Below are 15,505 nucleotides of genomic sequence, written 5' to 3'. Positions count from 1 at the left end.
AGTGGCTGTTGGTCGACAGACACTGCTAGGAAATGGAGCCCAAATGTCAGTTGAGATATTGCGGGTGCCATAGTCCTTGATCCTAGAAGTCCTGGCATGGCTCAGTGGAAAGAGCACGGGCTTTGACGTCAGAGGTCATGGGTTCAAACCCTGCTCCGCCAATTGTCAGCTATGTGACTTTGGGCAAGTCACTTAACTTCTCCTTGCCTCAGTTACCACAACTGTAAAATGGGGATTAAGACTGTGAGCCCCCCGTGGGACAACCTGATCACCTTGTAACCTCCCCAGCGCTTAGAACAGTGCTTTGCACATAGTAAGTGCTTAATAAATGCCATTATTATTATTATTATCATATTGGGTCTGAGGAGGGCAGAAAGACTATTTCAGAACTGCAGCGGGTGCTTCTGATCCATTGAAAAAGTGCCAAGCTGCTGGGTGCCAAATGCCCATTTTCATAACTTTGCCGAATCAGGTCACCACACCTCAGTGACCTGTGCCATGAACTGAAACAGTGAACTGGTTCCAGGTGGTGGGTTTGAGGGCCTACAGAGTCAGTAAGACCCAAGAAGCTGTATCTGGGGTCTTAAAGGGCGTTTTTCGCCCCCACGGAATGAAGCACTAAACCCACTAACCCGCTGTCCTTGTGCTGTCCTTACAGAAGCCGAAGATGCCAAGCTCTTTCTTGAAATGTTGGTTCCTGGGAACCTGCTTATTTCCCTCACAGTCCACAATTCCCAAGCTCTCTAAGAAGCAGGATCTCTGCTGAGGATCTCTGGAAAGAGCGGCGACTGTGGCCTCCGCTCCTCTTCCCGGCCCTTCGGATCCCCACTACCCGCTGCCATGGAGAATGGCAGCAAGTTGGACAGCCCCACCAACTTCTCCCTGCTGGGCGGCGGCGCTGTCCCAGGCATGATCGAGTACAAGACCATCTCCGTCTTCCTGGTGCTGCTGATCTGCGGGTTGGGCATCGTGGGCAACGTGATGGTGGTACTGGTGGTACTGCCCACCCGAAACATGCGGACCCCCACTAACTGCTACCTGGTCAGCCTGGCCCTGGCGGATCTCATGGTGCTTGTCGCCGCTGGGCTGCCCAATGTTTCCAACAGCCTGGCAGGGCGCTGGATCTACGGGCGTGCCGGTTGCCTGGGCATCACCTATTTTCAATACCTGGGGATCAACGTCTCTTCCTGTTCCATCACCGCATTCACTGTAGAGAGGTAGGGCGTCATGTTAGCTGTTGGGTTTTGTTCTCTTCCATCCACCCAGCCTCTCTGCTCCCAGCCTTCAACTCCCTGCCCCATTGATAATAACAATAATGGCATTTATTAAGCACTTACTATGGGCAAAGCACTGTTCTAAGCGCTGGGGAGGTTACAAGGCGATCAAGTTGTCCCCCCCGTGGGACAGTCTTAATCCCCCATTTTACAGATGAGGTCACTGAGGCCTAGAGAAGTGAAGTGACTTATAATAATAATAATGAAGGCATTCATTAAGCACTTACTATGTGCAAAGCACTGTTCTAAGCGCTGGGGAGGTCACAAGGTGATCAGGTTGCCCTGCGGGGGGCTAATAGTCTAAATCCCCCTTTTACAGATGAGGTCACTGAGGCCCAGAGAAGTGAAGTGACTTGCCCAGGGTCACCCAGCTGACAATTGGCAGAGCCGGGATTTGAACCCATGATGTTTGACTCCAAAGCCCGGGCTCTTTCCACTGAGCCACGCTGCTTCTCTGAAGGGTGATGGACTCGGGAGGGAGTGAACGTGAGACCCTCTGTCGTGAAAGGAGGCCACTGATAGGAAGGGCTGACATGTTGTGGCCATTCAGAGAAGCAGCATGGCTCAGTGGAAAGAGCACGGGCTTTGGAGTCAGAGGTCATGGGTTCAAATCCTGCTCCGCCAATTGCCAGCTGTGTGACTTTGGGCAAGTCACTTAACTTCTCTGTGCCTCAGTTACCTCATCTGGAAAATGGGGATTAAGACTGTGAGACCCTCGTGGGACAACCTGATCACCTTGTAACCTCCCCAGTGCCTAGAACAGTGCCTTGCACATAGTAAGCGTTTAATAAATGCTATCATTATTATTATTATTATTCATGGATTCACGCAAGAGTCATGCACTTTACCTATAGGCAGTGATCACAGAGGGAGGCTGAGCGTTGAGGGGACAGGACCCCTGCTAGCTTTAGGGGAGAATGTTCAGCTTCACGGCTCATTCTGTCTCTGATTTCTCCAATGATGAGGTCACTGAGGGAGATGATTCATTCTTTAAATAATAAATTTATGGATCAACTCTGCCTGCCTTGCTCTGATTATTCATTAATTAGCACCTAAATCCATAGGCTTCTGCTTGATGGGGACGACGGAGGCCGTGGCTTCCGGAGGTATGGCATCCCAACAGATGAGAGTGCCGTAAGGGTGACACCCTTACCTTCGACCACACGGCATCTGGGGCAGGAAGAGTCGCTATAGAAGCAGAGTGGCCTAGTTTATTACTCTATTTTATTAATAGTACAGTGCTCTGCACACAGTAAGCGCTCAGTAAATACGATTGAATGAATGAGTTAATGATGTTTATATTTCTATAGTTCTATTTATTCTGATGGTATTGATGCCTGTCTACTTGTTTTGTTTTGTTGTCTGTCTCCCCCTTCTAGACTGTGAGCCCGTTGTTGGGAAGGGATTGTCTCTATCTGTTGCCGAATTGTACTTTCCAAGCGCTTAGTACAGTGCTCTGCACACAGTAAGCGCTCAATAAATACGATTGAATGAATGAATGAATAGTGGATAGAGCATGGGCCTGGGAATCAGAAAGTCCTGGGTTATAATCCTGGCTCTGCTACTTGTCTGCTGTGTGACCCTGGGCAAGTCACTTTACTTCTCACCCTCAGTTGCCTCATCTGTAAAATGGGGATTAAGACCATGAGTGGGAGTACTTACCCAAGGTCTCACAGCAGACAAGTGGTAGAGTTGGAATTAGAACTCAGATCCTTCTTCAGGCCCATGCTGTATCTGAGCAGCTAAGAGAAGCAGCATGGCTCAGTGGAAAGAGCCCGGGCTTGGGAGTCAGAGGTCATGGGTTCAAATCCCAGCTCCGCCACTTGTCAGCTGTGTGACTTTGGGCAAGTCACTTCACTTCTCTGGGCCTCAGTTGCCTCATCTGTAAAATGGGGATGAAGACTGTGAGTCCCCCGTGGGACAACCTGATTACCTTGTGACTTCCCCAGCGCTTAGAACAGTGCTTTGCACATAGTAAGCGCTTAATAAATGCCATCATTATTATTATTATTATCTACTAGGCCATGTTGCTTCCCACCTTTCTTGCCTTCTACTTGCCTCCTCCTCCTCCTCATTTTCTCTTCCACCTCTTTTTCCTCTTTCCCCTTATTTGCCACCCCAAGTTGGCCCTTACCCCCACAATGAAAAGTGGGGACTCCTGCCAAAATCCAATGACCTCCACACGCTTTACATTCTCTCAGGAGCAGTTTGTGGCTTTGCTGGGATTGGGAGAGTTGAAGATTGGGGTGTCCCTACTCCCAAACCCAAATTTGGCTCTCCAGCCCTCTCCAATGTGCACACACGTCTATCTGCATATTCTCTCCTCTTTATCCCCCTACTGATAAAGCTGTTGGGAAAGCCGCGGGGTCCCCCTCGTGACCAATGGGCCCCCCATGCTCAGTGGGCAGCCTCGTGTATTTTCTTGAATTTGTCTTCCCTGCAGCCCTGCAAAATATCATTCCCATTCCCATAAAGCACACATAGGAACACGACCAAATTCCTAATGTTTCCCCACCCTATTGGACTTTGTGGCTTTGCCATCACCTGCCTTGACGATATGTGCCAAGCACTGTACTAAACTGTGGGGTAGATATAAGATGATCAGGTTGGACAAAGTCCCAGCCTGAGGGAGAGGGAGCCCAGGCATCAAATTAGGAAGATCAGGAAACTGAGGCCTAGAGAACTGAAGCGACTTGCCCCGAGTCGCCCAGCAGGTAAGTAGCAGAGACTCACCCAAGGTCGCACAGCAGGCGAGTGGTGGAGACGGGATTAGAACCCAGGTCCCCTGATTCCCAGGCCTATGCTCTTTCATCTAGGCCATGCTCTTCCTCAGAACTGTTCTATCTGTCCCCAGGTACATTGCTATCTGCCATCCCATGAGAGCTCAGACCGTGTGCACCGTGTCCCGTGCCAAGCGCATCATCTCCGGGATCTGGCTGGTCACATCTTCCTACTGCACGCTCTGGTTCTTCCTGGTCGACATCAACATCAGTAAGAACCAAAGCCCAGAGTGCGGCTACAAGGTCTCCCGCAACCTCTACCTCCCCATCTACCTGCTGGACTTCGCCATCTTCTTTGTCACTCCGCTGCTCGTGGCCACCGTCCTCTATGGGCTGATCGGGAGAATCCTTTTCCTGAGTTCTCTCTCCTCTCTGCCCAACCACGCCTCCAACTGCTGGTGGGGAAAAGGTGCTAAGGAGAGGAACCCCCGGGAGAGGGACACAGGGGGAAAGGCTGAGGAGGCCAAGATGAGCAGCAGTTCCAGAGCCAAAGGGGCTCTCTCTTCCAGGAAACAGGTAAGGAATTCCTTCCTCTGCCTTTCCTTCTGTGGTGGTGGTGATGGTGGAACTGTTGGTGATGGCAAAAGTGGTGATGGTGATGGAAGAGGGAGGAGAACTCTGCGTACTCCTGGTCTTGGGCCATTTTACTCTATTCAGGTCATTCTCCCTGGTTAAATCCATATTTAGGTAGGGGTTCTGCCCACAGACATTGCAGCTCTGACCCTATCCAGTGTGGTGTTTCTCTGCCTAGTGATTACCCTCATCCAGCCCGGTTGAACTATCTCAGGGTGGGGGGGCTTCAAGCCTCTGTGTTCAAAGGCTGGTCCGTTCTTGGTATGTTCCACGGAAATGCATCAGCTACTTTATACAGGCCTTCTCTCATTCGGACAAGTGACCTGGTGCTCCCCTGCTCTGTCAATCCCAGAACACCACACCGGCTTCTCAGAAGCACCCGCTCAGGAGGGAAAAAGTCAGAATAGGGCAGGAAGGCGAATGAAGTGACAACTGGCCTATGGCTCCAGCCCTTTTCTTCCAGTGTTCCCACCAGCTTCATAACTCTTCTCCAGGCTCTGACTCTGGTCACTCTGTTTTGTTTCTCTGAGTAGAGACCTGCCCATTCTCATCTCCTTTCCCGCCATCTTCCTCTTTGCTATGCAAATTAATCCAATAAATTAATCTTTTAGCCATTTGAGAAGTTTGCTGCTCCAGTTGTTATAAGCTCCAGGGCTAGCCGATCCACATGGACCCTATCATTGCTCTGAGCCTGAGAGCCTAAATATCAAAGTGAGAGAGAGGAGAGGGGGAGAAAGAATGGGGGGCATGGATGGGACAAAAGAAGAAAGGGGGAGAGGGAGGGGAGAAAAAGAGAGAAAGAGGGGGTGTGGGAGGGATTGGGAGAGGCAGGGACAAGGAAGGAGAATGAGGGAGATGGCGGGAGAAGGAAGAAGAGGAAGAGAGGGTATGGGGGGAAGAGAGGGAGAGCAGAGTGACAAAAAGGATGCCTCAATATGGCTCCAGAAGGATTCCTGGGTGGAGTACATTGAAGCAAACAAAGAAGAGGAATTGGTGGCCGGGGGGTGGGGGAAACGGTGGGGGAAAGCGAGGAGAATGTGCAATTTTCCAGCTGTAATTGCCAGAGTCAAATTGGTCCAATTTAGTGATCACTTCTTTTCTGCAATTTAAATGCAAAAAAAGCTTCTCACTTCAGCAGGAAAGCAGCAGAACAGGTTATTGGGGGGAGGCAGGAGGTGCAAATTCAGCCGCTCAACCCTGCTCTCCAGGATGCTTCCCAAGGAGGAGTCAGTGGTGAATGACTTGAATGTTGAAATCTCTTTTGTAGTCTCTTTTTTTGTCAGCAGGGCAAAGGGAGTTTTGCTGTGCGTGTGTGTGTGTTTATGCCTGTACTGAATACTGTCACACTTTAGCAGCAAACGCCCAGTGTGACCAAATGTCCTGCATTACACGGATCCATCTTTAATTTTGCCCCTTCCATTCACTACCTGAAAGTCAGCCAGTGAGCCAATGCTAGTGTTTCAGGAGCTCGCAAACCAGCATCTTACAACCCAGGATGGGTAGAGTGGGGCTCAATGAGGAGAACTATCTGCTGCGACCCCTTGGACTACCTACTCCCTAGACTGAGCCTAGAAGCCACTGGCTCTGCGGTTCTGACACCCACCCCCCTCCCTGGGGCCAAAGCTGGATGGAGCACTTTAAGAGCAGAATGACTGCAGGGCACAATGCACTTCAAACTGCCCCAGCCCTGGGCAGTGAAATGCTGGCTTGCCCAAGACCTCTATCCATAGCCCTAGAAAATTATGAGCTGATTCCCTGAATCGTTTGAGGGCTGGGCAGGGATTCTGAGGGGCCACCAAACTTGGCAACTCTTTAACTGGGGGCCTGTTTAATGGCTCACTTTGCCCACCTTAAGCCATCTCCAAAAACATGGCCCTTTGGCTGGCCACGGCCGCAGTGGGAAACCCAATGCAGAATGGAGTAGGAGTGGCAGAAAAACAGACTCAGTCAATCAATCCGTGGTATTTACTGAGGGTGTACTCTGTGAACTGTACTAAGCACTTGGGAGAGTACAATGGAGTAAGTAGAAATGATGCCAGCTCTCAAGGATCTTATAGTCTAGAGGGGAATGCAGACATTAAAAAACAGAAACAGCAAATGAAGCAGTCCAAGCTCACCTGCATGGTTAGCCCTGTTACCTTTCCCAGCTCTCTGGAGTTTCCCTCTCACTGTCTCTCATGGGTTTCTGGGTTGGGCGGTGGAGGCCCGATCCCGAAGAGCCTACAGGAGAGGCAGTCAGAATCATGGCCGGGACTGCGTTGCCTATTTTTTCTCTTCTTACCTGTCCTCGTCATTGCCGCTCCGTTCTGCACCGAGAACGCACGCCACGTAGTCACGTTGTGTTTTGTCTATTCATCACCCCTACCTGTGTGTGCTGGGGTCTCTCTCTTTCTCTCCCTCTCTTCCTAACTCTGTCTCCCTTTTCCTCCCCTCACCCACCATGTTTGAACTACTGGTTCCACCCCCTGGAAATCCTGCTTCCTGCCCCACTTTGCAAGCCAAGAAATACCAACACTAACACAAATGATGATCGGTCCCACTTCCTCCTTGAGGCCGGTTCAAGGTCTGGGAGATCCAGCTTAGCCTGCTTGGCATGGAGTGAGTGCTTAACAAATACCAATATTATTATTATTATTATTATTATTAACCTCTCCCCAAGGTGACGATGGGGAGGGGTTCTAGGCTTACCCTGGAAGGCCTCTCTAGGTGGGCATTCACCAGTGACAAGATAAACCTAGTGGAACTGCTCAGATAGACTGGACTCCCAGAGCGGGGTGACTGGTTCCCCTGGGACTCAATTGACCCTAAGGATGAACACTTGGGAAAACACTCACCCAGTAGTATTCACCACATTGTTGGATCGCGCGCACATGGATGTAAGCGTGTTGGGCCACAAAAGATGTTCTAAAAACAGATGATTTCTGAGACAACCATTTCCAGATGGATGGGACTGTACCTCCAGTGCTCTCAAACATCTCAAGAGTCCAGGGATAAGTGTTACAAAAGATCAGATCTAGTCTCTCACTGACCAGAAGCTGGCAGGGAGCTGGGCATTTCAGTGCTCACAGCTTTTCCATCAGTAGCGTGAAGCAGACTGGTTGGTGGCTAAGCTCCCAGAGACAATCCAATTTAGTGAATTACTTGAATCCCTTAACTCACTGAATTTTTTAAGCAATGAAACCAGCCAGATGTTGCTGCTGCTGGACGCGGCAGGGAAGGTTTGTGTGGGGAAGACTCCGCGGGAGGGAGATGACAAACAATGAAGAATCAAATGAAAAGCAAGACGGTGTCTGACACTTAACTTGCCTACAAGTTGAAGACTGAAGTCAGTAAAGATGCCACCAATGCTTGGAAGTGTAAACAACTCTGTGTTTCTGGGGGGATACTGAGGGCATCTACAGTCCAGTGGGTGGGGTTCAAAGAGTGCAGAGTCTGTAATAATAATAATAATAATAATAACATGTTAAGTGCTTACTATGTGTCAAGGTATTTACTAAGAGTTGGGGTAACAAGATAATCAAGTCCCACATGGAGCTCATAATCTAGGTCAAAGGGAGGACAGATATTGAATCCCCATTTTGCAGATAAGGGAATGAGGGACCAAAAAGTGACTTGCTCAAGGTCACAGCAGTAACTAGAACCCAGGTGTTCTGATTCCCAGGCTTGTGTTCCACTAGACCATACTGCTTCCCTCTTTAGTACCTCTGTTGGTACTTGGGCCATGAACTGCGATCTGGGCATGGCATTTTGATCAGATTTTCCTTGTGAGACTTGTCAGCTCTTTCCCTCTGAATACTTGGCTTTTTTGACATCAGTGCCACTCTATCAGGGACTGTCAATAGGAAAGGCCAGCCAACAGGAAATTATCTGGTTTGAACACAAAGAAGACCAATGAAGTGCAGACCATTGTCTCTGTGAATAACCTCACAAGAATGTGTTAGCTGATTGGGAAGACCTTTGCTCTAAGAAGAGAAGCAGCGTGGCTCAATGGAAAGAGCCCGGGCTTTGGAGTCGGGGGCCGTGGGTTCAAATTCCGGCTCCGCCAATTGTCAGCTGTGTGACTTGGGGCAAGTCACTTTACTTCTCTGTGCTTCAGTTACCTCATCTGTAAAATGGGGATTAAGACTGTGAGCCCCCCATGGGACAACCTGATCACCTTGTAACCTCCCCAGCGCTTAGAACAGTGCTTTACACATAGTAAGCACTTAATAAATGCCGCCATTATTATTATTATTAGAAGAGGATGAGGGGGCAGAGCTGCAGAGAGGAAGACATGTGCCAATCAATAAAACACGGGTGCCGGTATTAGAGAAACAAGAGGAGGGGCTCCAGGATGAGATGGGGCACAACTATGGAATCTTTACTAGGTGAGGAAGGAGTCTGAGGGTGGGAATAAAATAGATTGGCCAAACACTGGCTGGGACACAGTTTCCTTCATTCAACAGTATTTACTGAGCGCTCATTGTGTGCAGAGCACTGTACCAAGAGTTTGGGAAAGCACAATCAATCAATCAATCGTATTTATTGAGCGCTTACTATGTGCAGAGCACTGTACTAAGCGCTTGGGAAGTACAAATTGGCATCACATAGAGACAGTCCCTACCCGATAGTGGGCTCACAGTCTAAAAGGGGGAGACAGAGAACAGAACCAAACATACCAACAAAATAAAATAAGTAGGATAGAAATGTACAAGTAAAATAAATAAATAAATAAATAAACAGAGTAATAAATATGTACAACCATATATACATATATACAGGTGCTGTGGGGAGGGGAAGGCGGTAAGGCGGGGGGATGGAGAGGGGGACGAGGGGGAGAGGAAAGAAGGGGCTCAATCTGGGAAGGCCTCCTGGAGGAGGTGAGCTCTCAGCAGGGCCTTGAAGGGAGGAAGAGAGCTAGCTTGGCGGATGGGCAGAGGGAGGGCATTCCAGGCCCGGGGGATGACGTGGGCCGGGGGTCGATGGCGGGACAGGCGAGAGCGAGGTACAGTGAGGAGATTAGTGGTGGAGGAGCGGAGGGTGCGGGCTGGGCAGTAGAAGGAGAGAAGGGAGGTGAGGTAGGAGGGGGCGAGGTGATGGAGAGCCTTGAAGCCCAGGGTGAGGAGTTTCTGCCTGATGCGCAGATTGATCGGTAGCCATTGGAGGTTTTTGAGGAGGGGAGTGATATGTCCAGAGCGTTTCTGGACAAAGATAATCCGGGCAGCAGCATGAAGTATGGATTGAAGTGGAGAGAGACACGAGGATGGGAGATCAGAGAGAAGGCTAGTGCAGTAGTCCAGACGGGATAGGATGAGAGCTTGAATTAGCAGGGTAGCGGTTTGGATGGAGAGGAAAGGGCGGATCTTGGCAATGTTGCGGAGCTGAGACCGGCAGGTTTTGGTGACGGCTTGGATGTGAGGGGTGAATGAGAGAGCGGAGTCGAGGATGACACCAAGGTTGCGGGCTTGTGAGACGGGAAGGATGGTAGTGCCGTCAACAGAGATGGGAAAGTCAGGGAGAGGACAAGGTTTGGGAGGGAAGACAAGGAGCTCAGTCTTCGACATGTTGAGCTTTAGGTGGCGGGCGGACATCCAGATGGAGATGTCCTGAAGGCAGGAGGAGATGCGAGCCTGGAGGGAGGGGGAGAGAGCAGGGGCAGAGATGTAGATCTGGGTGTCATCAGCGTAGAGGTGATAGTTGAAGCCGTGGGAGCGAATGAGGTCACCAAGGGAGTGAGTGTAGATTGAGAACAGAAGGGGACCAAGCACTGAACCTTGGGGAACTCCCACAGTAAGAGGATGGGAGGGGGAGGAGGAGCCTGCAAAAGAGACTGAGAAAGAACGACCGGAGAGATAAGAGGAGAACCAGGAGAGGACGGAGTCTGTGAAGCCAAGGTCAGATAACGTGTTGAGGAGAAGGGGGTGGTCCACAGTGTCAAAGGCAGCTGAGAGGTCGAGGAGGATTAGGACAGAGTATGAGCCGTTGGATTTGGCAAGCAGGAGGTCATTGGTGACCTTTGAGAGCGCAGTTTCCGTGGAATGAAGGGGACGGAAGCCAGACTGGAGGGGGTCGAGGAGAGAGTTGTTGTTGAGGAATTCTAGGCAGCGCGTGTAGACAACTCGTTCAAGGAGTTTGGAAAGGAATGGTAGGAGGGATATGGGACGATAACTAGAAGGTGAGGTGGGGTCAAGAGAGGGTTTTTTTAGGATGGGAGAGACATGGGCATGTTTGAAGGCAGAGGGGAAGGAACCAGTGGAGAGTGAGCGGTTGAAGATGGAAGTTAAGGAGGGGAGAAGGGATGGAGCGAGAGATTTCATAAGATGAGAGGGAATGGGGTCAGAAGCACAGGTGGCCGGAGTAGCACTTGAGAGGAGGGAGGAGAGTTCCTCTGAGGATACCACTGGGAAGGATGGGAGAGTAGCAGAGAATGTTGAGAGCCGGGGGGTTGGAGAAAGGGGGGAAGAGACTTTGGGGAGGTCGGACCTGATGGATTTAATTTTGTTAATGAAGTAGGAGGCCAGATCGTTGGGGGTGAGGGAAGGAGGAGGGGGAGGAACCGGGGGCCTGAGAAGGGAGTTGAATGTACGGAAGAGCTGGCGGGGGTGATGGGCATGGGTGTCAATAAGGGAGGAGAAATAGTATACACAATACAACAATACACAGACATAATTCCCTGCCCACTAAGGAGTTTACAGTCTAGAGGAGCTGACTTTAATCCTCCTCTACCTTTCTTCCAGAAGTTCAGAGTCAGATGCTATCTCATTCATGCTCACAGTGTCCCCCAGGTAGCAACTAGTATTCTCCCAACAGCACATTGTTTTACAAATGAGGAACCGAAGGAAGAATCCTTCACTTCAACTCGACCAGCAAGTCAGTTTTAAAGCAAGGAAACAGCCCCAGCTCAAGACTGTAAGCCCGTTGTTGGGTAGGGATTGTCTCTCTTTGTTGCCGAATTGTACTTTCCAAGCGCTTAGTCCAGTGCTCTGCACACAGTAAGTGCTCAATAAATACAATTGAATGAATGAATGAATGAATGAATGAATGACTGTGACAACTCCCAGCTCCAAAGAAAGACTTGCCCATCAGATCAGGGTAACAAAAGAGCTGTAAAATGCATTATACTCTAAAGTCTATTCAACCCTTCCAGCGTGGCTCAAGAAAAGCAGCATGGCTCATTGGAAAGAGCACGGGCTTGGGAGCCAGAGGTCCTGGGTTCTAATCCCGACTCTGCCACTTATCTGCTGTGTGACTTTGCGCAAGCCACTTAACTTCTCTGTGCCTCAGTTACCTCATCTGTAAAATGGGGATTAAGACTGTGAGCCCCACGTGGGACAACCTGATTACCTTGCATCCCCCCCAGAGCTTAGAACAGTGCTTTGCACAGAGTAAGTGCTTAACAAATGCCATCATCATCATTTGCATTGATTTGCTGTGTCCCCTGGGTCCTTCTTAACCATCCCCATCTCCTTCTATAAGTCCCCACGTTTTATGGGTAGGGAAGCTGTCAGCTAATTCTGTTCTGTGTACTCTCCCAAGCATTTAGTACAGTGCTTATCACATAGTCAATGCTCAAAAAATACCACAGATTGATTGATTGATTAGTTTGAGACACTAGCATAGTCAGCAGCAAAAGCACTCAGCATTCCCCTCCCAAAAATTTCCCATAAAAACCAAACAAAAGGAAGCCATGTGGCCTAGTGGATGAAGCAGAGGCCTGGGAGCTAGAGGACCCGATTTCTTATCTCAGGTCCACCACTTGTATGTTGTGTGACCTTGGTCAAGTCACTTAACTTCTCTGTGCCTCATTTCCCTCAACTTCAAAATGGGGTGCTCTCTCCTAGACTGTGAGTCCCACAAGGTGACAGGGACTGTGTCTGACCTGATTAATTTGCATCTACCCCAGCGCTTAGAACTGTGCCGGACACATAGTAAGTGCTTAACAAATACCATGAGAAAGGAGAGATGAGTATATTTAATTACTTTTGGACCCATCCCCTGATTTTCAGGTAGGCCTGCCCCATCTCTTTAAGCCTTGGACCCGTGGGCCAGTACGATTTTCAGGGTTGCCGTTTCACCCTACCTCAAGAGCTTTAGCCTCGGTGGTATTTTCCACCTTCTGGATTTATCCGAGAATGGGTAGAAAGATAAACTCCTGCTGCCAGTTGTGAACTAAGTTTAAGCTCAGTCAAGATGAACCGGAAGGACCCAACCCTATTCTCCCTCTCCCCTTCCCATTCTCTTTAGGTCACCAAGATGCTGGTGGTAGTGGTGGTCCTCTTTGCTCTCCTGTGGACGCCCTACCGAACCCTGGTGTTGGTCAACTCCTTCGTGGATCACCCCTACCTGGACCCCTGGTTCATCCTGTTCTGCCGCATTTGCATCTACACCAATAGCGCCATCAACCCCGTCATCTACAATCTCATGTCCCAGAAGTTCCGGGCGGCCTTCCGGAGGCTGTGCAAGTGCCGGGAGGAAGGGCTGCAGCGGCGGAACACGTATCTGACCACCAACAGCTACAGCATGGTCCGGGAGTCTCTCCAGGCCAAGTCCCAGGCCCAGAGAAGACGGAGAGGCCAGCCCCAGGGCAACGAGGAGCAGGAGAGCAGCGCGGATGACCCACAAGTGGGTGGCCAGGGAGATGGCCGGGAAGAGCCGTACTTCAGCATGGTATAAAGCCTCTCTCTCCTCCTCCCCTGCCGCAGCCCCCTCACTGACTGATTCCCTTCCTGCCGCTCCAGGAGAAGACTTGGTCTCTGTTCAGCTGGGGAAAAGGTTGAGGTGCCAGGACAGGGAGGAGCCGTCCTGCCTCTTCTGGAAGGAAACTGGAGAGTCCTGCCCACTGTTTGGGCGGGTCCTAAATACCTGTGGACTCTGGTTCTAGAATAGCAGGACTGAGACGCCTGGGATGGAGGGACCAGAATCAGTCCGGGATCTGGCGGGGCTTTAGGTGGCAAGGAGAGGGTATAGGGTAAATACCTTTGACTGACTGGGGTGACCAGGGTCCAGGGGACCAGATCCATATTCATCTCTGCGGTGCAAGAGGCTCTCAGGAGCCCAGATCCCTGCATCCAATTCCCACTCCCTGATGCTCAGCATAGCGGGGAAACACAGGGCCTAAGGAACTGAGGGCTCCCAGATGGTTCCTCAGTAATTCTTTCCTCCCTATCCCTCAACATCTTTCCACAAGGGAAAACTGCCCTTAAGGCATGATCACTAGATATTTGTGCAATATTTGTATTTGTGTTCTGGGTCATGCCACCCGGAGGGAGTACTGCATCCAGCACTGGATGCAGTGGAAGACCTTGGATCCCAATGCTAACTGGCTTCTGGCACAATCTGCCTTTATGAGAAGAAGGTCAAGAGCTTCTCTGGACAATGACTTTTACACGAGACCTTTTGGGAGAGTTATCTGTGACTAAAACAAACAGCAGGAACAAATAGAATTAGCCACAGGGCCCCAAACTCAGCTTTTACAAGTGGCATTTGGACTTTTGTCCTAAATGAAGCAATATTTTGGTCTCCAAGGGTTTTGAACGATTGAAGATACCCCTGAAGCTCTGGGGCCTCTCACGGAAGTTTGGGTCCCTTCCCTGGAGGACGATTTTTCTGGGCAACATCCTGGGTCAGGTCCATATTGCTCAGCTCCTGGGATGAGAAGAACATCACTGAAGCCAGAACCTGGGACCAGAGGCAGAGAGAGAACTCTGTAGGGCCAAGGCCAGGGTGGAAATTTCAGGGCTCTGTATTCCAGTCAACCGTGCATGTTGCGTGAGCTTGCATACCTCATTGTTGGAGTGGCTTGGTGCTGGCTGGACTGAAAAGACAGCAGGAGGTCTTTCAGGTCACTGTCAATACTGTAATGTTGCAGTCTAGAACTGTTATGCTACATCTGCTTGGGCCCAGGCATGGGCACAGCTCCTTCCAGCCCCCTGTCAAAAATCTGCTCGTTCTCTTCCATCTCTGCCCTCAACTAAAGTTAAATTGAGCCAGGGAAGAATTGGGAGCAGTGAGGACTTGGAGTCGATACAGCAGGCCTGGTGAGGGAGCTCCCTTCCACCAGCAGTTTTAGCCTCCCCCGCTGGCTTATTGTCCTCTTATTCCCAGACAACTGGCTGGCATTAGAGTTGGTCTGAAGATGAGGGGTGAAGGGAAAAGCCACCAGGATGGAAAAGAGAAGGTTGGCAACTGAGGGGTCCTGGGAGCAGAGCTGTGCTGTGCCCCAACCAGGGCATTTAGTTAAGGGGACCATCCTTTCCTCTTCTCCCACACCCTTCTGTGTTGTCTTAACTTGCTCCCTTTATTCGTCCCCGCTCCCAGCCCCACAACACTAATGTACATAGCTGTAATTTATTTATTTAATGCCTGGCTCCCCCTCTAGACTGGAAGCTCATTGTGGGCAGGGAATGTGTTGTTATATTGTACTCTCCCAAGCACTTGGTACAGTGCTCTGCACATGGTAAGCACTCAATAAATATGATCGACTGACTGACTGATGTTGCCCAGGGGAAAGGCCCAAATGGGGGCAGAGAAAATGGGACTAGGAAAAGGGGGACAAAATGGAAAGGAGAAAGGAGCAGTGGCTGGGAAGAGAAATGAAGGGAAAAACTAAAATAGGGAAGTCCTGATTTCCACCGCTGGTGACTGTTCACTACTTCCAGCAGCTGGGCTAGGACCCAGCTGGTCTGCCACTGCCCCCTCCCAACCCCAGATGTCTTGTTTGGGCCAGATGTAGGGACCACCACCACCACTGCTGACCCCTTAGTTAGTTGGCAGCAGTAGGAACAATCACACCCTTTTTTTTTAAAAAAAAAAAAAAAGGTATTTGCTAAGCACCTATGTGCCAGTCACTGTATGAGGCACTGGGGTAGATACAAGCTAATCAGTCCCTGTCCCACAGAG

At 50.2% G+C, this 15,505-nt stretch overlaps 1 protein-coding gene across 1 annotated transcript; it reads left to right on the top strand.

Annotated features, from left to right (window-relative positions):
• The first annotated feature begins 660 nt into the window (after window positions 1-660).
• On the top strand, window positions 661-15,051 carry LOC119934854 (thyrotropin-releasing hormone receptor-like). Its single transcript, XM_038754403.1, has 3 exons — window positions 661-1,217; window positions 4,129-4,570; window positions 12,851-15,051. The coding sequence occupies exons 1-3, from the start codon at window positions 841-843 to the stop codon at window positions 13,277-13,279; spliced, it is 1,248 nt and encodes a 415-aa protein (XP_038610331.1). The 5' UTR covers window positions 661-840; the 3' UTR covers window positions 13,280-15,051.
• Window positions 15,052-15,505: the final 454 nt, after the last annotated feature.

This window comes from Tachyglossus aculeatus, chromosome 11 (genome assembly GCF_015852505.1).
Source record: "Tachyglossus aculeatus isolate mTacAcu1 chromosome 11, mTacAcu1.pri, whole genome shotgun sequence".
In the NCBI taxonomy this organism is placed as follows: domain Eukaryota; kingdom Metazoa; phylum Chordata; class Mammalia; order Monotremata; family Tachyglossidae; genus Tachyglossus; species Tachyglossus aculeatus.
The sequence above is the reverse complement of the archived record's forward strand: the minus strand, read 5'-3'. Positions and strand labels throughout refer to the sequence as shown.